The sequence below is a fragment of the Carcharhinus amblyrhynchos genome, chromosome 6 (assembly GCF_965287045.1).
Source record: "Carcharhinus amblyrhynchos chromosome 6, sCarAmb.v2.hapA, whole genome shotgun sequence".
NCBI lineage: Eukaryota > Metazoa > Chordata > Chondrichthyes > Carcharhiniformes > Carcharhinidae > Carcharhinus > Carcharhinus amblyrhynchos.
Genome location: NC_137329.1, coordinates 94,480,790 through 94,503,374, shown reverse-complemented (window position 1 = coordinate 94,503,374; position 22,585 = coordinate 94,480,790). Strand labels below are relative to the sequence as shown.

The 22,585-nt window shown below is 41.1% G+C and overlaps 1 protein-coding gene across 3 annotated transcripts in view; it reads right to left on the bottom strand.

Annotated features, from left to right (window-relative positions):
• Positions 1-2,446: 2,446 nt before the first annotated feature.
• Positions 2,447-22,585, bottom strand: part of LOC145344129 (sodium- and chloride-dependent GABA transporter 1-like) — a 57,708-nt gene continuing 37,569 nt past the window's right edge. For all 3 annotated transcript variants that reach the window (XM_080190996.1, XM_080190998.1, XM_080190997.1), the window contains 4 exons: positions 20,825-20,927; positions 17,513-17,613; positions 8,366-8,533; positions 2,447-4,385 (listed from right to left, as the gene is read on the bottom strand). In XM_080190996.1, coding sequence (XP_080047122.1) covers positions 4,281-4,385; positions 8,366-8,533; positions 17,513-17,613; positions 20,825-20,927 — 477 coding nt within the window. In that variant the 3' untranslated portion in view covers positions 2,447-4,280. The remainder of the gene's footprint in view (positions 4,386-8,365; positions 8,534-17,512; positions 17,614-20,824; positions 20,928-22,585) is intronic.

Sequence of the window (22,585 nt, the reverse complement as noted above, 5' to 3'; positions counted from 1 at the left end):
TACTTTTCAATAAAGAACAAATTAGATCAAGCTTTCTTCAGTCGAAGATAGACCATTTTAATTAGTTACTAAACCTGGGGAAAAATAATAAAAGGTGCGACAATGCACACACACTCAAACAGATATAAAAAGTAAGAGAAGTTACAGTCCAAATAAAAGTTAAAGAATATATGATTAAGTCCTTTGCTTGTCCTTGAGACATAGATTATTGAATGTCATGGCCATTTGAAGATAGTTGGTTTTCTTTAAGATCCTGGAGTTGAACTAGAATCCAGATAACCATAATTTGCTGGAGGCAATTTCAATCTTGTTCATTTCATGATCCATCTCCCAGAAATTGATCGATTTCTCCTGAGGTTTTTGCTGATGGGCAGTCAGTATCTCTTGGGTTGGATTTTTATATTGTAGAGAAGGAGCTTTTCTTAACTTAAAAGAGAGAGAGATTCTTTATTGGTCCTTTCAGCAGTTTCTACAGGTGACTTGGTTAGTTTCTCCTTTCTTCTGGTTTGATAAATCCAGTTCTTATAAACCTTCTGTGAGTATATTCCCAAAAGGGAATTTGATTAATGTCTTGCAGTTATTTCTATAGAGCAACTAAGCACATTTGATATTTAATTTCAGAAACTTTTGATACATTTTAATAGAGCAGAAACCAACAGGGGATGGGGCTATTTCATTTTCCACAGGGGGTTTGAGTGCCTGTTGGGTCTAACTAGCTGGTTAGCAGTTCCCATTTCTTTATTGCTGATTAAGATTCAGCACTTTACATTTTTATTTCTTCCTTAGTGTGGGTGTTGCTGCCTGTTGGTTTCCTATGAAAAATCTCTTTCTTCACACTTAAAAAAGTAGTGAAGTTTATTTATAAGGCTTACATTAACACTACAGTGAAATTACTGTGAAATTCCCCCAGTTGCCACACTATGATACCTGTTCAGGTCAATACACCTAATCAGCACGTCTTTCAGTCTGTGGGAGGAAACCAGAGCATCTGAAGGAAACCCACGCAGACGTGGGGAGAATATGCAGACTCCACACAGACAGTGACCCAAGCCAGGAATCAAATCCAGGTCCCTGGCATTGTGAGGCAGCAATGCTAACTACTGTGCCAACGTGCCACCCAGCTTCTTTCCAAAAAGGGTTTATTGTTTGCTTTTTTTCAGCTTCAACTTGGAAGGTGGCCTCACATTTTAAAGCTATTAGTTGTCTCCATTTTTTAAATACCAATTTCGGGTCAGTTGAAAGTTTTTGAAAAGTTGATTTTTCAAAGGTAAAAAATATTTGTGCGACAGATGATAGCAGGTGAGTTGAGGATGATGGCTGGCAGGCAAAGGGTAACAGATGAAATTCCACTCCACCAGGGGCTGTTTGTGCATCATTGAAGCAGACAATGAAGGGGTTAGGTTGAAGGGCACAGAAAGCAGGACAAGGCTGATGGAGTTAAAGTCAGTGGTGATTTAGGCAGGTGCAGGGAGCTGGGTTCCAATTTCAAGAGGTAAGTAGAAAGTAGGTGGTAACAGATGCAATTCACAAAAGCCCCTCAGACAAGGAGAATGAGTCCCCTGTCCTTTAAATACAACACAGTAAGAAGTTTCACAATGCCAGGTTAAAGTCCAATGGATTTATTTGGTAGCAAAAGCCACTTTTGCTACCAAATAAACCTATTGGACTTTAACCTGGTATTGTGAGACTTTTTACTGTGTTTACCCCAGTCCAACGCCGGCACCTCCACATCTTTAAATACAGCACCCAGACCATTGACCCAATAGAGTTAATGACAATGAGGTTAACTTTCTGTTCACCCTCTGTTACATAATTCATCACACTCCATAACCATGAATATCTAATTGTCTGGCTGTTGTGTGATTGCATTTACATCATGGGATATATTACTGCCAGGTTTGGGTTTTTCTTCTCTGTTTAAGTTTAAGTAATGGTGTCACAAGTAGGCTACAATGAAGTTAGTGGGAAAATCCCCTAGTTGCCACACTCCAATACCTGTTCGGAGAATTTAGCATGGCCAATGCATCTAACCAGCACATCTTTCAGACTGACACTTCACACAGGCAAGGGGAGAACATGCAGACTCCACACAGATAGTGACCCAAACCAGGAATTGAACTCGGGTCCCTGGTGCTGTGAGGCTGCAGTGCTAACCACTGTGCCACCAGCTGTATACTTTCCAGTAAAGGGCATTAAATAATGATCGGGGTGGGAACCCTGCATGAGCAGAACTGCCATGTATTCCTGGTCCCGTTGCAAACAACCTTACGGCTACTGGAAAATTTCACCCAATGTTAACACACATTTTATGTTACAGCCTATCTATTCTCTCTTTATAACCATATGGTTATTCAATACTGATTTTCCATTATCCTCTGTTTGAGCCTCAGGGTTGCTGCAGAATAAAGGAGACACAAGTTCTATTTCTTCATAAAATACCTTTATTTCTTTGATCCAACTCCACAAACAATTCTCTGCCAATAAATAGTGCCACCTGTGACCCCTTTATATATCATTACTTCTATTGAATAACTGACATCAAATAGGACTTAATTGGAAGGTCCGTTAATCCATTCCTAACATCCCCGAGAAAATTCTATCATCTAACTTTGTCCCTGCAATTTTCGTCATCAAACTTCCAACTTTTTCATTATCTAGAATCAGGAACTCCTGACTCTATTCCATCATTTTAATTTTCTTCTGATTCAAATAATCCCTTAATTGGAAAACACACTTGCACTGTGAAGAAGGAAGTTATGGCTCCATTCCATTGTTTGCTGTTTTGTCGTAAACATTCAGATCTTGCATTGAAGTTCAATTCCAAAAGGTATATAGAGCGAAAGAAAACACTGACCTCAGTCTGTCACATTAATGAATACAGATGAACTTATTTACCATCTCTTTACATGTTTAATTTCAGTTAAAAAGGTGAATAACCCAAATATGCAATAACTGAACAATATGCTATAACAAGAGATCACATGAAGGGGAAACTGGATCTTCTTACAGTAAGCTATGAGGAGAAACAGGCGTCATTATACAGCAGTTGAGTGACTAGGTCATTAGCTCTCATGACATAAGCTGCACAGAATGATTATAGGCGTAGAGGTAAGAGAAAGACAGACATGGTATTTATACAGCTGACTTGCACATCCCCAGGATATCTGAAAGCAATTCACAACCAATTCCTTACTTTTGATGTGTTGTCATTTTGTAGGCAAATGTGACAGGTGATTCGTACTCAGCAGTAAGTGAGATGAATGAGTACTGAATCTGATCTTTGATGGCATTAGGTTGCAGAACAGTTGTTGACCAGGGTTTCAAGAGAATTCGCTTCAATAGGATTTTTAAAATTCACTTGAATTACCAAAGGCAAGGCAGCACCCTGATCAACATAAACATTGCTCAAGCTGCTATCTATTTCTAATAATGTCTGTGTTTTTATTTCACATCCAGCATTTGTAGTTTTTCTGTTTTATTTTAGCCAAATCATCTTTCCTGCCGCTGTCACAGATTCCTGGGTATGAGAACAACAAGGTATGGTCTTGTGGTGCATGTTCACTTCAACTCCATTCGTATACTTAATTTCATCTTGTGATAGTGATAACATACATTTCTAAATGTTTATGCGCAAAGCATTTAACAATCAGCAGACATGCTAATTTCCTGAATACTTCTTTTCAGGGATTTGTTTTAATTGGGGAAATCTCACACCAGCATACCAAGCAACTCACTCCATTCAGGATGGGCCTCTTACTGTAAAAAGGGATACCAAGGAAATACCCAATTCCAGATCCTAGGACTGGCTTAAGAAAATCAAACTGTTCTTAACCATTGCTAATGTGAAAAGAAACTACAGGAGAGTCACATTAGATGGCAAATGGCAAGATATTTATGCAAATCGCAGGATATTTCTGGCAAATCACAGTGTATCTTGTAATCATCCCCCAAGTCCTTTGATGGCAGCAATCATTCCGCCACAGTTGGGAACAAGGAGAAGCATAATGTTGAGCAGATTTGTTGGGCTGATCAGTAAAGGTAAAAGCAGAGAGGAACAGAGTTCTATTCATGATGACACCGCACTGGGCAAAAAGGCGATGTTTGCTTTTAATCTGGCAGAATTTATCAAAAGGAAAACATATCTTTCATAACTGTTGAAAATAAACCAGTTCAGTGGGACAAGCTCCAGTTTAGCTTTTCTATTAATTTACACTTCTGGATTGCTTTGCAAAAAGCCATAGGGGTTTATCTAAAGCCTTTGCCTTTGTAAAGGTCGACAGCTAAACAGTAGCATCAGCATCATCAATGTTTGGAGACTGGCTGGATTTCAGCCCATTGTTGTGGATTGTGACCTCTTGCCTGGGCTGTATCATCACTTGCAAACGCTAGAGTGAGGAAAGAAAAACAACATTGTAAGAATAACATTTCAATCATTGTGTATTAGTAAATTAAATACATTTAGCCAGAGGATATTATTGTGGCTGAAAGCAAGCAATTTTCCCATTAACTGTCACAATGAAATCCCAATTGTTAATCCACTGAATGTCAGACACTAGTAAACTCTTTGGAAAAGGCAGCAGTGTGATGACGTTGGGAACCTTTGTTATGCCAATGAATGCAGTAGATGTTGAGGAGCCGAGCCATTAGTAGAACAGACCAGGACCCGAGGGCACATCGTCAGAGTAAAGAAATATATAAACTAGAAGCAGGAGTAGGCCATTCAGCCCTTTGAGCTTGTTCCACCATTCATTATGCTCATGGCTGATCATCAAATTCAATATCCTGACTCCCCCTTCTCCCAATAACCCTTGATCCCTTTAACCTAAAGGGACAATCCTTTAGAACCGAGATGCAGAGAAATTTCTTCAGCCAGAGGGTGGCAAATCTGTGAAACGTATTGCCACAAAAGGTTATGGAAGCCAAATCATAGAGCGTATTTAAGACAGAAATAGATAGGTCTTGATTGGTAAGAGATCAAGGGTTATGGGAAAAGGCAAGAAAATGGGGTTGAGAAACATATTGGCCATGATCGAATGGCAGAGCAGACTCGATGGGCCAAATGGCCTAATTCTGCTCCTATATCTTATGGTCTTATGGTGCTGACCAATGCATCAATCACTTGATTGATCCATGCTCGGGTGATACTTTACTTGATATCTCAATGCTAGCCGAGCCTCAAGCCATAGTCAAGCCGTAGTTAACAACAGTAGTGACTTGGCTAAAACCCAGTCCTACCACCCTGTAGACTATACCCTGGCTGCAGACGGAAAATCTCTGTTCTGACATTATGGAGAAATTGTTCTCAGTCATTGACATGTAGGTGCACGAAAGCTTCCAGGTATGTGAAGTTTGCTGGTCTATTTTCTTTCAGCTTGTTCCAGCTTAAACATGAAATATTGCATTTGGGCAGCACAGTAGCACAGTGGTTAGTACTGCTGCTTCACAGCTCCAGGGACCTGGGTTCGATTCCCGGCTTGGGTCACTGTCTGCGTGGAGTTTGCACATTCACCTCGTTTCTGCGTGGATTTCCTCCGGGTGCTCCGGTTTTCTCCCACAATCCAAAGATGTGCGGGTTAGGTTGATTGGCCATGCTAAAAATTGCCCCTAGTGTCCTGAGATGCGTAAACTAGAGGGATTAGTGGGTGAATATGTAGAGATATGGGGGTAGGGCATGGGTGGGATTGTGGTCAGCGCAGACTCAATGGGCCGAATGGTCTCTTTTTGTACTATAGGGTTTCTATGATTCTATGAGAGGCTTTTAAAACAATCTAACCTTAAGGAGTGAAAAAATCCCTCTTTTCAGAAACTAAATATTGACACAGTATCAGAATTATTGTAAAATATCTCATCGGAATACATTAAAAAGAGCTGTAAATGTTATGAAGTATACGCTTAAGAGCTTCATGAACATTTTATTGTTTCATTTCCAAATAAAGGTGCAAGGTGAAAGAATTAAGCCTACTTAAATATCACTGAATTGTGCTCCTTTAAAGACTTTGCATAAAACCTGACGTTATACCCAGAGCAGCATATAGAAGTATGCAAGTATATTTTGAAGCTCACTATATGCTGAATATTGAAATAGCCAAAACAAGTGTTTTGCCGCTGACACACATCACTGATGATATAAAAGACATTGATGATTATGTAGGGGGTAGGATTAGTAAGTTTGCGGATGACGCAAAGATTGGGCCGGTGGTTAACAGTGAGGTGGAGTGTCTTGGGCTACAAGATATAAGGTGGAGAAATTCTCCCATCCCGCTGTGCTAATGTTTTAATGGAATTTAATCCTGAAAAGTGAGTGGTGATACAATTTGAAAGGAGTAATTTGACAAGAAAGTATTCAATGAATGGTTGGACACTAGGAATTTCTGTGGGACAAAAGGACCTTGGCATGTTTGTAAGAACATAAGAACATAAGAAATAGGAGCAGGAGTATTCTGAAAGTGGAAGAGCATGTTAGTGGGGTGGTGAAAAAGGCATTTGGGATACTTGCCTTTATCAGTCGAGGCATAGGTTACAAAAGTAGGGAAGTCATTTTGGAGTTGGATAGAACTTTTGCGAGGCCACAACTAGAGCACTCTGTGCAGTTCTAGTTGCCACATTAGGAAGAATGTGATTGCACTGGTGGGGGTGCAGAGAGGATACATCAGGATGCTGCCTGGGATGGAACATTTAAGTTCTGAAAAGAGGTTGGATATGCTTGGGTTGTTTTTGTTGGATCAGAGACTATTGAGGGGTGACCTTGTCACAGAGTCATAGAAGTTTACAGCATGGAACCAGGCCCTTCAATCCAACTTGTCCATGCTGCCCTTTTTCTTAAACCCCTAAGCTAATCCCAATTGCCTGCATTATGCCCATATCACTCTATGCACATCTTACCCATGTAACTATCTAAATGCTTCTTAAAAGACAAAATTGTACCTGCCTCTACTTCTACCTCTGGCAACTTGTTCCAAACACTCACCACCCTCTGTGAAAAGAAATTGCACCTCTGGACATTTTTGTGTCTCTTCCCTCTCACCTTAAACCTATGCCCTCTAGTTTTAGACCCCCCTACCTTTGGGAAAAGATATTTACTATCTACCTTATCTATGCCCTTCATTATTTTGTAGGCCCCTATAAGGTCACCCCTTAGTCTCCTACGCTCCAGAGAAAAAAGTCCCAGTCTAACCAGCCTCTCCTTATAACTCAAACCATCAAGTCCCAATACACCTTGTACACCTGATCAAGTTGTACAAGATTATGTGAGACATGAACAAAATGGATAAGGAACAACTATTCCTCTTAGTTGAAGGATCAGTCATGAGGGGATATGGGTTCAGAATGAGGAGCAGGAAGCTTGGGGGGAATGTGAGGAAAAACTCTTTTACCAAGAGGATGGTGACAGCCTGGTGACACACTGCCTGGGAGGGTGGTGGAGGCGGGATGCCTCACATCTTTTAAAAAGTATCTGGATGAGCACTTGGCACATCATAACATCCAGGGCTATGGGCCAAAGTGCTGGCAGATGGGATTAAGTGGGAGTTCAGGTGTTTTTAATGTGTTGATGTGGACTCGATGAGTGGCACAGTTGCACTTGGCTAGCACTGCTGCTTCACAGTGCCAGGGATCCAGGTCTGATTGCTGGCTTGGGTAACTGTCTGTGTGAAATTTGCATGTTCTGCCCATGTCTGTGTGAATTTTCTCTGGGTGCTCTGGTTTCCTCCCACATTCTGAAAGGCGTGCTGGTTAGGTGCATTGATGCGAACAGGCGCCACACTGTGGCGACTAGGGGAATTTCACAGTAACTTCACTGCAGTGTTAATGTAAACCTTACTTGTGACTAAAAATAAACTTTACTTTAACTTTGAAGTGCCTCTTCTGCGCTGCATGATTCTATGATTCTGACTGATATGAAACTGTACAGATGAAATCTTTTGTGTACTCAAATGTCTTTTGGAACTTCCATGCCTGTTAACTGCTAGAAATGATTTGCAATCCTGAAAGATATTGGTACATAACTCTTCCATAATGGTTGGGCAATTGTTCTCATAAATACGCAGGATCGCTGAGTTCGCCTTTAATTGTCAAACACTTCATTAAGCTTTAATTAATAGACATATATTGAACAAAAAACAATTTGAATGATAATGATATAATCATAGGTTTCTGGTAGGAAGGACATAATGCCTGAATTGTCCCTTCCCATCCCTTCAATGCTTCTCGGAACCAATCAGGGTTCTTATGTAGTGCTTAGTTTAATTAAATGAAGAGGATGTTGACTTGACAGCTGTGGACAGAAGCTGTACCAATAACGTGCATGTGATAACCAGGGGCAAGGCAGATTGAATCTCAATTCCAGATGTTGCTTCTTTTTTCTTACCTGTGTGTAGGTTCCTTTTGTGTTGAAAAACATGTAGACAATGTATCCTGGGATAAATACCATGGAGGAGAGTGCCATGAACCAGCCAATCCCCTGCCCCCATCTGGGGTAGACGTAACTCCCAAGGGTCAGTGGTGTCATTTCAACAGCACTAAAGAGAAATACTCCCTAAAATGAAGGAATAAAAGTAAAATTAGGAAATAAACACATCACAGCCCAGATTTGTCCTCTCTCCATGATCTAAATATTACTGTGGAGGGCCAATTGGATCAAATATAGGGCAGCATTTTCCACACTCCCCTGAGGTATATTTTGCAGTGGCACAGGTGGTCTGCTATTGATACGTGGCAGGATTTTCCAGTCCTATCACTATCAACAGGATTTCCTGTTGTTCTCACCTTCCACCACCTGGGGAATGAACACAGAGGGTTGCCATCAGCAGGTCTGGAAGATCCTGCTGGTGGGAATGGCAAGAAAATCCCAACCATGGTGTCAGCCTTGGCTCAGTGGCAGCACTCTGTCCTCTGAACCTGAAGATCATAGATTCAGCCTTCATTCCAGAGCCATGAACCTTAGAGTCATAGAATCCCTACAGTGCAAAAGGAGGCCAGTCACCCTATTGAGTCTGCACCGACTCTCTGAAAGAGCATGTTACCCAGACCCACCACCCCTTCCATCCTATCCCCATAACCCCACGCATTGGTCTTGCCATGGCTAATCCACCTATCCTATACACCTTTTGACACTGAGGAGTAATTTAGGATGGTCATTCCACCTAATCTGCACATTTTTGGACTATGAGAACACCCAGAGGAAACCCTCGCAGACAAAGGGAGGATATGCAAACTCCACACATACAGTCACCCAAGATCAAAATTGATCTGGGGTCCCTGATGTTGTGAGGTAGCAGTGCTGAGCATATAATTTCATAATGGATAGAATGCCGTACTATCCTATTTTTCCACTGAGACTTTAAATATACCCCATCTGTCCTTTAAAATGAATAGAAAGATTGCAGAGGAATAATCAAAGCAGGACAGGGCGGTTTTTCCAGTGGCTTGGCCAACAATTATTCCTCAGCAAACATAATTAAACAGAATGCCTGATCATTTATCTCATTGCTGTCTATGGAAGCTTATTTTGTGCACATTGATTTTCCTACAATATAACACATTTCAAAAAGACATGGTGACACAACTGTGCCTTTAAGAAATGTATTTTAATCATGTGCACTGCAGTTTTTCTGAGCAGGCCTGGCCTTTTTATTTTGGCACCATGCTGTCTGTACTGGTACCTTTTGTTGTTGCTAAAGCAGGGTAATTGAGGCAGTGTTTATTTTTTATTGGACTAATGCAGTATCCTGGAGTTTATGATCTTTTGGAATTGCTAGGGTTTGATTTGTGAATGATTGACTGGTCATGATAGTTTTTTTCACAGTAAAGTTCAGGGTTCTACTTTCGTTTTGGTCAGAAGCTGTTTGGACTGCAGCAGCCTGGAATCAGTCTTTCTTGTCTCTCTCTGGAATTAAAATTCTGCTGTCAGTGGTTTGCTAGCTAGAAGCTAGAAGCAAGCACGGTCTTTATCTCTCTATCTCAAGGGGTGCTGAAAGTTCCAGGTCAGGGAAGCCTCAGCATTTCCAATTCAACGTTTCAAAAAAAAAGGGAGGTAGAGAGAAAAGAGGAAATTATAGACCAGAAAGCTTAACATTAGTAGTGTGGAAAATTCTCAACCCATTATCAAGGACTTTATAGCACAACATTTAAAAAGCACTGGCAGGATCAGACAGAGTCAGCATGGATTTATGAAGGGGAAATCGTGCTTGTCAAATCTTTTGGAATTTTTTGAAGATGTAACTAGTATAGTTGACAAGGGGAGCCCAATCAATGTGGTATATTTGAACTTTCAGAAAGCTTTTGACAAAGTCCCACACAAGAGATTATTATGCGAGATTAAAGCGCATGGGATTAGAGCAAGTGTATTGAGATGGATAGAAAAATGGTTGGCAGAGAGGAAACGAAGAGTAGGAATTATTGGATGCTTTTCAAATTGGCAGGCAGTAACTAGAGGGGTCCTACAGGAATCGGTGCTGGGACCCCAGCTATTCACAATATATATTGTTGATTTGGATGAGGAAACAAAATGTAACATCTCAAAGTTTGCAGATGATACCAAGTTGGGTGGGAGGATGAATTGTGATGAGGATGCAGAGATCCTTCAGAATAATCTGAGCAGATTGGGTGAGTGGGCAATCAATGGCAAATGCAGTATAATTTGGATAAATGTGAAGTTGTTCACTTTGGAAGAAAAATTAAGAAAGCAGATTACTACCTAAATGGCTGTAAATTGGGAGAGGGGAGTGTGCAGCGGGACCTGGGTGTTCTTGTACACCGGTCACTGAAGGTAAGCATGCAGGTGCAGCAGGCGATAAAGAAGACAAATGGCATGTTGGCCTTCATTGCAAGAGGTTTCGAGTACAAGAGGGATGTGTTGTTGCAATTATACAGAGCCTTGGTGAGGCCACACCTAGAGTATTGTGTGCAGTTTTGGTCTGCTTTTCTGAGGAAGAATATTCTTGCTCTCGAGGGAGTGCAGCGAAGGTTTACCAGGTTGATGGTGGGACTGATGTATGAGGAGAGATTGACCCAGGTTAGGATTGTTTTTGCTGGAATTCAGACGAGTGAAGGGGGATCACATAGAGACTTATAAAATTCTAACAGAACTAGACAAGGTAGTCCAGGACCAGAGGTCACTGTCTGAGGATTCAGGGTAGACCATTTAGGATGGAGATGAGGAGATATTTCGTCATCCAAAGGGTGGTGAAGTTGTGGAATTCATTACCACAGGAAGTATTTGATGCCAAAACGTTCAAGAGGAGGCTGAATGTAGCACATGGGATGAATGGGTGAAAGGTTATGGGGAGAAAGCAGGATTAGGCTATTGAGTTGGATGATTGACCCTGAACGTAATGAATGGCGGAGCAGGCTCAAAGGACCAAATAGCCTCCTCACTCTCCTATCTTCTATGTTCCTATGTTAACATCCAAAGGATTAATCCACAGCAGGTGTTAAAAAGCTGCAAAAATCATGCATCACATGAGCATACTTGCATTCTGTGCCAAGCTGTGCTGATGACACAAAGATGAGTGGAAAAGCAAATTGTGCAGAGGATGTGGAAAGTCTGCAGAGGGATCTGGATAGGCTGAGTGAGTGGGCGAGGACCTGGCAGATGGAGTACAATGTTAGCAAGTGTGAGGTTATCCACTTTGGCAGGAATAATAGTAGGAGAGATTACTATTTAAAAGACGAAAAGCTGCAGCATGCTACGGTGCAGAGGGATCTGGGGGTCCTTGTGCATGAGTCGCAAAAACCCAGTCTGCAGGTGCAGCAGGTGATCAAGAAGGCGAATGGAATGCTGGCCTTTACAGCGAGGGGGATAGAATATAAAAGCAGGGAGGTCTTGCTGCAACTGTACAGGGCACTGGTGAGGCCGCAGCTGGAATACTGTGTGCAGTTTTGGTCGCCGCACTTGCGCAAGGATATTTTGGCCTTGGAGGGAGTGCAGAGGAGGTTCACTAGGCTGATACCGGAGATGAGGGGGTTAGACTATGAAGAGAGACTAAATAGACTGGGTCTGTACTCGTTGGAGTTTAGAAGGATGAGGGGGGATCTTATAGAGACGTATAAGATAATGAAAGGGATGGATAGGGTAGAGGTAGAGAGATTCTTCCTGCTCAGAAAGGACAGCAGGACTAGAGGGCACAGCCTCAAGATAAGGGGGGTGCAGTTTAGAACGGAGTTGAGGAGGAACTTCTTCACTCAAAGGGTGGTGAATCTCTGGAATTCTCTGCCCGTTGAAGTGATGGAGGCTACCTCCCTAAACATATTTAAGACACGGGTAGATACGTTTTTGACAGACAAGGGAATTAAGGGTTACAGGGAAACAGCGGGAAAGTGGATCAGCCATGGTCTTATTGAATGGCGGGGCAGGCTAGAAGGGCTAGATGGCCTACTCCTGCTCCTGTTTATGTTCTTAAGCTTAGAAAGGGGTGTATGTTTGTGGGGGCTGTTTGATTTGGAGCAGTAAACTTAGCTGTTAAGGTTTATACAATATCACGGTAGGTTTTTATAATTAGTAAAAGTTGCGCTAATTTTCTTATTACATGTTTTGATTTGATTTATTATTGTCACGTGTATTAGTATACAGTGAAAAGTATTGTTTTTTGCACGCTATATAGCCAAAGCATACTATTCATAGAGAAGGAAATGAGAGGGTGCAGAATGTAGAGTCACAGTCAAAGGTAGAGTGTAGAGAAAGATCAACTTAAGGCAAGGTAGATCTATTCAAAAGTCTGATGGCAGCAGGGAAGAAGCTGTTCTTGAGTTGGCTGGTATGTGACCTCAGACTTTTATATCTTTTTCCCGACGGAAGAAGGTGGAAGAGAGAATGTCCGGGGTGCATGGGGTCCTTAATTATGCTGACTGTTTTGCTGAGGCAGCGAGAAGTGTAGACAGAGTCAATGGATGGGGAGGTTGGTTTGTGTGATGGACTGGGCTACATTATATGTAAACTATGTTCTTAAATAAACTTTGTTGGATGAAAGTTCCTGAGTGGGTCACTTGAGTCATAGTGGAGTGAAATATCTTATGCTCATCCGAGCCAAATTCAAAGTGCAAAATGTGTAGTCTAGGCTGTTTTCGTAAAACACCTTGGAGTTTCTGGCCCAGGTCATAACAGACATCTTTAGCTGTGAAATATGTTAGGACATGTCAAGGTTACAATAAAGTACATTACAAATGAGAGTTCCTTCTTTACTGGTCGCATAACTCACAAATGATAACATTAAAAGGGCAATCTGATGCATTGGCTTTTGTTGAATATCCACATCATAAGTAATACTCTATTAAACATAGCATGGTTACGTGGCACTTTAAGCTAAGTAGCTCACAAGTTTCTTGGAAAAATATTTTTTAAAGTGGGGAGCTAGAAATTGCAAGTTCACATAATGGACGTATAATACCAACAAAAAGTCCCAAGATCCTGGAACAATTTGATGAAAAATACAAATTAGTGCAGTATTGATCTCCTGCCAATAACATTTACAGGAAGATGTTGCAAAAGTTACTCGGTGTATTAAAGCCATCTGCAGGCAGATTATTGTTACTGCACCAATATTTTCTTCACTCTTAATCCCATAGTTAAGTGCAGAAAATTGGATCTTTTCCTGAATGTCCTAGCCTAAGAAGGGTTAGGTTGTTCCAATCATAGTTTGTTATCAAGTGATTGGATTTAAGATAAAAGCTTGTCTTTTCCTAACGGCATTCAGTGATCTATTAAACTTGTTTTCCTGATAAGCCCAACGTAGTCTATATCTGTTTTGAACAAGAGGTTAGTGAAAGCATGCCCTCCATCCCGGAAGCTTCGGATGAACCTTTATCTGAGGTCACCATTACTGACATCAGAGCAGCCTTCTCAAAAGTCAATCCATTAAAAGCAAATGGGGTATCTAGATAAGCACTTAGGTCCTGCGCAGACCAGTTGGTGGAGGTATTCACAGACATCTTCAACCTCCCTTTACACCAATTTGAGGTCCCTACCTGCTTTAAGAAGACGACCATCATCCCAGTACCAAAGAAAAGACAGGCAGCGTGCCTTAATAACTATTGTCCGGTGGCTCTGACATTCATCATTATGAAGGCATTCAAAAAGTTAGTCGTGGCTAAACACAATTCCTGCCTCCCAGATTGCCAAGACACAATACAGTTCACCTATCGCCACAAGTCCACAGCAGATGCCATCTCCCTGGCCCCACACTCAACCTTGAAACACCTAGATAACAAAGACACCTATGTCAGATTCCTATTCATAGACTACAGCTCAGCCTTTAATACCATTATTCCTACGATTCTCATCTCCAAACTTCATGGCCTGGGGTTCAGCCCCTTCCTCTGCAACTGGGTCCTAGACTTTCTAACTCACAGACCACAATCAGTAAGGATAGGCAACAACACCTCCTCCACGATCACCCTCAACATCGGTGCTCTGCAAGATTGGGTCCTCAGCTCCTTATTACATTCTTATACACTTCTGACCAAATGCCCATCCAATTTGATTTTCAGGTTTGCTGATATCAGCACTGTTGTGGGTCGGATCTCAAACAATGATGAGATAGAGCACAGGAAGGAGATAGAGAATTTGGTGAACTAGTGTGACGACAATCTCTCCCTCAATGTCAAGAAAATGAAGGAGAAGATCATCAAATTCAGGAAGTGTAGTGGAGAACATGCCCCGTCTACATCAATGGGGAGACATAGAAGTGGTCGAGAGCTTCAAGTTTTTAGGTTCCAGATCACCAACAACCAGTCCTGGTCCCCCGATTCTGACACCTGAGTCATAGAGTCATAGAGGTTTACAGCATGGAAACAGGCCCTTTGGTCCAACTTGTCCATGCCCCCCTTCTTTTACACCCCTAAACTAATCCCAATTGCCCACATTTGACCCATATCCCTCTTTACCCATCATACCCATGTAACTTCCAAATGCTTTTTAAAAGACAAAATTGTATTTGCCTCTACTACTACCTCTGCCAGCTTGTTCCAGACACTCACCACCTTCTGTGTGAAAAAAATCACCCCTCTGGACGCTTTTGTGTCTCTTCCCCTCTCACTTAAACCTATGCTCTCTAGTTTTAGACCCCCCTACCTTTAGGAAAAGATATTGACTATCTAGCTGATCTATGCCCCTCATTATTATATAGACCTCTATAAGATCACACCTCAGCCTCCAATGCTCCAGAGAAAAAAGTCCCAGTCTATACAGCCTTTCCTTATAACTCAATTCATCAAGTCGCAGTAGCATCCTAGTAATCTTTTCTGCACTCTTTCTAGTTTAATAATATTCTTTCTATAATAGAGTGACCAGAATTGCACACAGTATTCCAAGTGTGGCCTTACCAATATCTTGTACAACTTCAATAAGATGTCCCAACTCCTGTATTCAATGTTCTGACTGATGAAACTAAGCATGCCGAATGCCTTCTTCTTAACTATAGTTAAGGAAGCCCACCAATGCCTTTACTTTTTTAGAAGACTAAGGAAATTTGGCATGTCAGCTACGACTCTCACCAACTTATACAGATGCATCATAGAAAGCATTCTTTCTGGTTGAATCACAGCTTTGTATGGCTCCTGCTCTGTCCAAGAACGCAATACACTACAAAAGATCAGGAACAAAGTCCAGTCTATCACTCAAACCAGCCTCCAATCCATTGACACTGTTTACACTTACTGCTGCCTCAGAAAAGCAGCCAGCATAATCAAGGACCCCTTGCACCCCGGACATACTCTCTTCCACATTCTTTCATTGAGAAAAAGATACAAAAGTCTGAGGCTACGCACCAACTGACTCAAGAACTGCTTCTTCCCTGTTGGCATCAGACTTTTGAATGGATCTACCTCATATTAAGGTGATCTTTCTCTACACCCTAGCTATTTCTGTAACATTTCATTCTGCATCCTCTCCTTTCATTCTTTATATACGGTATGTTTTGTCTGTTTAGCGTGCAAGAAACAATAGTTTTCACTGTTTACTAATACATGTGACAAAAATAAATCAAAATCTTTCTCTGAATTTTCCCTTCCGCTCCTGAAATCAGGCATCCAGGAATACAGTTCAATCTGAATATTGTCCGAGAACTCATCAAAGGAGCCACCTTTCATGAGTAAGGCTATGCTGATAGTTTAAATCATGGCCGATATTACAGCCAAGTTTGAGTTTTCCTTCTCCACGTACTTAGCAGAGGGCACAATAGCGATCAGACGTGGGAAGCCGGCACAACTCTTCCCCTTGCAAACCTGGGGACAGTGAGCTCAGTTTGTAAAATACCTATCGAGACACCAAAATCAGCTCACTCAAAACAGCCTACGGATTAAGTGGAGATCTTTCTGATCAGAAACAAGGAAGTACTTTGTTTGGTGTGCAGTTCGGAGCTATCGTATTGCTTTTGCACCTCATGACAAAGACTAACCTGCTCCACACTGGTGAGTAATCAATTTATATGACAGGAATGAGGTGATACCTGGGATAGAGGTAAGTGCAAAGTTTCATTTGTGAAAATAAAAATGCAATTACGGCCAAAAAAATTACACTGGTTTGTATAGAAATAGGGATATGAAGAAACGTATATGTTAAATATCCAGGGGGAATTGCAGACAATTAAACCAGTACCAAGAGAAAAATGATTCAAGGTAGAGAGAGAGAGAATAACTTCAGAGAAAGGGGGAACTATTCCAGAGAGGGAGATTTAGAATCAGATTCAGAAAGAGTTAAGATAGGAACAAGCTGGTGCTGAAAGAAATGAGAAGGAAAGAAATAAGCTGTCATTATTCTTCTGCCCATGTGGATTTTTGTGGTTCGTTGTGTGTAGGTTATTGACTGTGGAATCTTAAGGATGGCGAGCAATCAGCGCTGTCCATCTCAAGAGTCGATGTCTAAAGTGCAGCCAATGACTCTCTAACTTCCACAGTTATTTAATGTTCGTGTGAATGATGATTGGCAGTGGCTGGGCTGAGTATCCAACCTGATGTTGTGAGACTTCTAACTGTGTTTACCCCAGTCCAACACTGGCATCTCTACATCACTCTACCTCAGGACTAAGTCCAGGACAGGGGGAGGGGGGGTGGGTGGGTAGGAATTGGAGCAATTGTGATATCAGGGGTTGGCCAACATGGAGGGAAGGCATCCCAGAGCTCCAATGCCCCTGGTAGGAGGGTGCCCCAACTCTGAGGGAGACTCTGAGGCAAATGTCACTTTTCACCTCACCCCTATCCACTCCCATCAGCTTAAGAATACTTAAGGGCCTTATTGAGTGAATAGGCGAGTTTTCCCACCTGAGGCCCAAGCCTGAAAATGGGTCCAGATTTGGATGAGTGAGTTCCCAGGGTGGAATACCACCCATACAATTTTATGCTCCCCTCTAACTTGGGGGAAATGTAAAATTCTGTCCTGTGTCTGTGGTAAAAGACCAGTCTTCATTATAAAGCTATTACATTGCTCAGAGATCAAGAGCTTCACATTGGAAAAGTTTTAATGCAAAAATCAATGAAATACTCTTGACAATTTCCCAACACTACAAATATGTCTTTGTCTTACCAGGACCACAATGGGAGTAAAATATACCCAGCAAAGCTTCCACCATATGCATGGCTTGTACCCAATCATTTCCTCAATGTTTTGATAGAACTTGTTAACTCCTGTGAAAAGCAAGATCAAAGTTACAGTATTTTCAATGATATACTTCCAGTGGATTCAAATTCCCTTCTAAAATTCTCAACCTTTTTTCAAGTCATTTCTAGACCTCTTCCCTCCCTAACTCTAACTCCTTCACATCTATAGTCCCCTAGAATTCTGCCAATTGAGCACTTCTAATTTTAATGACTGCACTATTAGTAACTGTGCATTTAATTCCCTCCCTTAATATCTCTCCCCATCTTCCTTTCTTTCCTCCTCACAAGTCACTCCCTAAAACCTACATTTGGGACAAATTTTTTGGTCATCTACTCTAGCATCTCCTTATATGACTCTGTCTGTGGATGGTGAGGTGGCACAGTGGGTTAGCACTACTGCCTCACACGCCAGGGAACCAAGGTTTAATTCCAGCCTCAGTTCATTGTCTGAGTGGAGTCTGCACATTCTCCCTTTGTCTGCATGGATGTTGTCCGTCACTCCAAAAATGTGTGAATTAGGCAGATCAGCCATGCTAAATTGCCCCTTAGATTTAGGGGAATTAGTATGGTATCCAATTTTATTTCATAATGTTTGTGTTATTTCATTAAATGTGCTATATAAGAGCAACTTGCTGTAGTTATTTTATACAGTTCCCTTTTTTCCAAATCAGATTATAGCTGAGAGAAGTGTCTCATTTAAGAAAGAGCTGAGAAATTTCTTCTCTCAATGCCTTTAGTCTTTGGAATTCTCTAGCCCAGAGAGCAGTGGACGCTGGGTCATTTATACATTCAAGGCTGAGTTAAACAGGTTTTTAATCTCCTGGGAAGTCAAGATGCAATGGGTGACAGGCAAGAAAGAAAGTGGAAGTCATGGTACAATCAGCTTATCTGTGGTCTTATTGAATGGTGAATCAGGCTTGATGAACCACTGGGCCTCCTTTGCACATATTTCTAATGATCTCATGATCTTATGAATGAAAAGAATGCCTCCAGGAATCATTGCTAGCTAAGCTACCCTCACAAGTAACCTGATCGCATTATGAATAATGGTGCTGCCTTCTGATCATTAAAGAAGCATAGGCCGGTGGTTTCCAATCTTTTACACATCATGGCACACCTCTATACTATAAAAAGAATTGAGGCACAGCTCGATTTTCTGTCTTCTTCCCTCACCAGGTACTTCACTTTTAACTTCTCCCTGTCTCTCTTCCTTCTCCCAGGGTTTTTGCGCTCTTTTTGAGTTTTTGCACAGACATATGGGATCTTTGTCTTCAGCTCCAAGTCCCGTTGATCATATGCATAGGCCTGACCAACTTTGAAAATGTAAACTGTGCACGTGTGGCTGTTTCCCAGCCGCTGCACGCACAGAAGGCCCAAGATTCATCAGGTCTTGGCGATGCCAAGCACAGAGCTGAAGATGAGGGTTAGTTTTATTTTAAATATATGAATTTTGAATCACTTTGAATCTTTCTTTGTGACACATTCTGGGGGGGGCGCGGTCTTCACACACTGGTTGAGAACCACTGCCATAGGCCTCAGCGGATTTTTTGGATTTTATATCAGATCGCTGAAATACATTTTTTTAATGTATGTACTGCTTAATGTCTAGGAGATTTCATCTACACAGCAATATCTACGATGTTTCGCAGTTTGGTAAACCAAAATTGTACTGTGAACAATGGTTTGGATTAGCATGCTTCAGAGTGTCAAATTATATTAACACTAATATTGACATGGAAGATCTCATACAAATTTTCTGATATCACTGCTGCAAAATGCAGAGATTGAATATAATTTTAGTTAAGTAAATTAACTGAAAGTCACTAGTTGCACTCCTCCAAGATTACCTTGTTTGGACAATGATTCAAGATGTATGGGATAGATCAGTGCCATCATCGCTAGCCTACCCAATTCCCAATGTAAACATTTAAAGTATCCTTAAGTGGCCATTTCAGGTTTGGAACGATGCATTAAGACATCAAATCAATATGCAGCCTCTTCAGAGGTTAATACTGAGTGTACGTGCGTTATAAATAAATTTGTTTTAGATACTGCATTAAGCTCTCTTTCCACTAAAACAAAATATTATGCAATAGATGGACACAAAGTAAGCAGAACAGAGAACTCCCAACATTCCAGCATCTCCTATTACATGAGCACAGCAATGATACATTAGAAAGACAGCAATTTCTGGTGACAGGAAAGAAAGGGAATCTTGCTGAGCGAGAGTCTCCTTTCAGTAAACTCGTACCTACCTTTCCGCAAAAAAAAACTTCTCTGACTTTGAGTCAAATGAAACACTTTGAATTAATTGTTGCAGGAATTAGTCAAGTAAGAAATATTATTGTGGTGGAAAATCATTTTTTGTTTTATTGATAAGAAGGTAAAGAGAAGTTAAAGATTTGGGTGGGGGGGAGGGGTGGGGAAGCTGAAGACTGATTTCCTATCCTAAGCTTTTCCAGATTTCCTGCCATGGGAGATAGGTAGGATGCTTCCTCCTGAGTGTTGGACAATGTTGGTCGGTATTCATCGGTGGGTGGCACCCAGCAGCACACTGACTCTCCAGGTTTTAGAGAAAACCCTCCTACTGATTTCTTCCCCTTCATTACATAGCTGAGGTCCTGAGGAGAATCAGAAACCATGTCCTGCCATTCCATGATGCTGCTGGCATAAGATTAAAAATTGAACTGTTGCTATTTCTATTTTGATCAAGACTTTTAGGAAGCATCACTGTAGTTCTTGATCCAGAGCAATTTTTGATGTAGGGTAGCTTTTGATTCAGAGCAGTTTTTGATCCAGTGCTGTTTTTGATCTAAACCAGTTTTTGATCTAGAGCAGTTTTTGATCCCGTGCAGTTTTTGATCCAGAGCTATTTTTGATTCAATGTGGTTTTTGATCTAGAGCAGTTTTGATCTCGAGCAGTTTTTGATCCCGAGCTATTTTTGATTCAGTGTGGTTTTTGATCTCGAGCAGTTTTTGATCCCGAGCTATTTTTGATTCAGTGTGGTTTTTGATCTAGAGCAGTTTTTGATCCAGAGCCATTTTGATCCAGAGCCATTTTTGATCTAGAGCAGTTTTTGATCTAGAGCTGTAGTCACTGATGAGATTCATTTCTGTTGATGAACATGTGTTCTGCTAATAATGTGTTCTCTCTCCATAGCTGACTGCAATTGGAAGTTAAACAGGGATCACAATATTTTCCAATAACAACAAAATTATATTTAGAACAATCACTAACCATAAAACCATGATATCGAGATAGTTTCAAAGAACACCAGAAAGAGCAGGGTCATCCCACTGGCAGAATAATAGTCGAATAACTTGAACATATAGAGGCCGCCCTATGTTCAGAAACAGAAGAAATAGTTAGAGTTGTAATGTTGAAATATAAACTACAAGTCCAGTTAGAACACGCCATCTCAGAATATTATCTATAAGTCAGCTCACACGTTAGGTCAACTATAAAGGTAACCTGATGAAGGAGCAGCACTCCAAAAGCTCGTGATTCCAAATAAACCTGTTGGATGTTAACCTGTTGTGAGACTTCTTACTGTTATTAAACTAGAATAACACCATTCGAACAGGAGCAGCCATATAGCCCCATCCACTCTGATCTACCCCATTCAATGTGATCACAATTGATCTATAACCTAACTCTATTTACCTGTTTCTGCTCCATGTCCCTTAATGTCTATGGTTAACAAAAAGCGACAAACTTCAAATTTAAAATTAATAATTGATCGAGCATCAATTCCATTTGCTGACGAGGCATCCCAGCTTCTACTAACTTCCGTATGTAGAAGCAATTCAAAGTTTTACTCTTAAAATGTCTGGTTCTAATTTTTTAACAGTGCCCTGAATTCTAGACTCCCATACCATTTGAAATAATTCCTCTCTATCTGTACTCCTTTATAACAAGAAAACCTTATTCAAATCACAGCCTAACCATCCAAGTTTAAAGGAAACCCTAGTTTGTGTAATCTCTCTCCGTGTAACTGAATGCCTGCAGACCACGGTCTGGATTTTACACTTGATTGGCCTGTTGTTCGGCAAGCCTTCTTAAAAAGAAGTAGCACAGGTTTCTCACTGGCTGTCCAGCCGACAGATGAGGCCCCCAACACCTCAACAATATTCTGACCTCTGTTTCTCTCTCCACAAATGCTGCCAGGATCTGCTGGATTTTTCCAGCACTTCTCACTTCTATTATTGACTTCAACCATTTCACTGTAACTAAGCCCAAAGTTCCAGTCAATTAGTCTGTCATAGGTAGAGAAAGAAAAGTCAACCTGAAAGTCATTATCAGGCTGCAGTGTTATAATTTCTACACAAAATGTTCAGAGTGGACTCATAGAAACATGAGAGTAAACCACCCAACTGCCATGGAGAGTGCGTGATCCTGAGATCAACTGGAAGAGGATCTAAGCCTTCATGTTTTTTTTCTATCTTTTTTCCCAGAGATCTGTCTCAGGTTATGCAAGTGGCCTTTTCTGGAAAATACCTTCACCTAAGATCCCAGCAGGGTTTACTGTAAAAATAAATATTTCAATCATTGAAGTGATAAAAGAAAATGCCTGATACTAAATGGCATCTTTGGAATATGTTGGTTATCTTATAGAAAATGGATGCAGAGTTCCTCAGAAGGTTGAGAAGACTCTGGATTGTAATACTATCTATCCCGGATCACTGTAATTATTTTATTTTGTCTCTGCTGTTTGTTGAGATGCTGGTGAAATGGATTGGGAATATTCAAACTCAATCCTCTTTGACAACCCCAAGGTGTTGTTTATTCAGCTTTCACTGGGACAGAATTGTCAAGCTCACTCAGAGAGAGTTTCATAAACTACACTCAAAATATCCAGCCATTGCTGCAGAGACACATCTTTTTGAGGTCACTGTTGGTGCACGTGAAGCAAATCATTTTACTCTGTATCTGACTCATGCTATAAGTCAGTTAGAAGTGTTTTCCTGCTGACATGAGGTTCAAGAAGTAAAAAATATT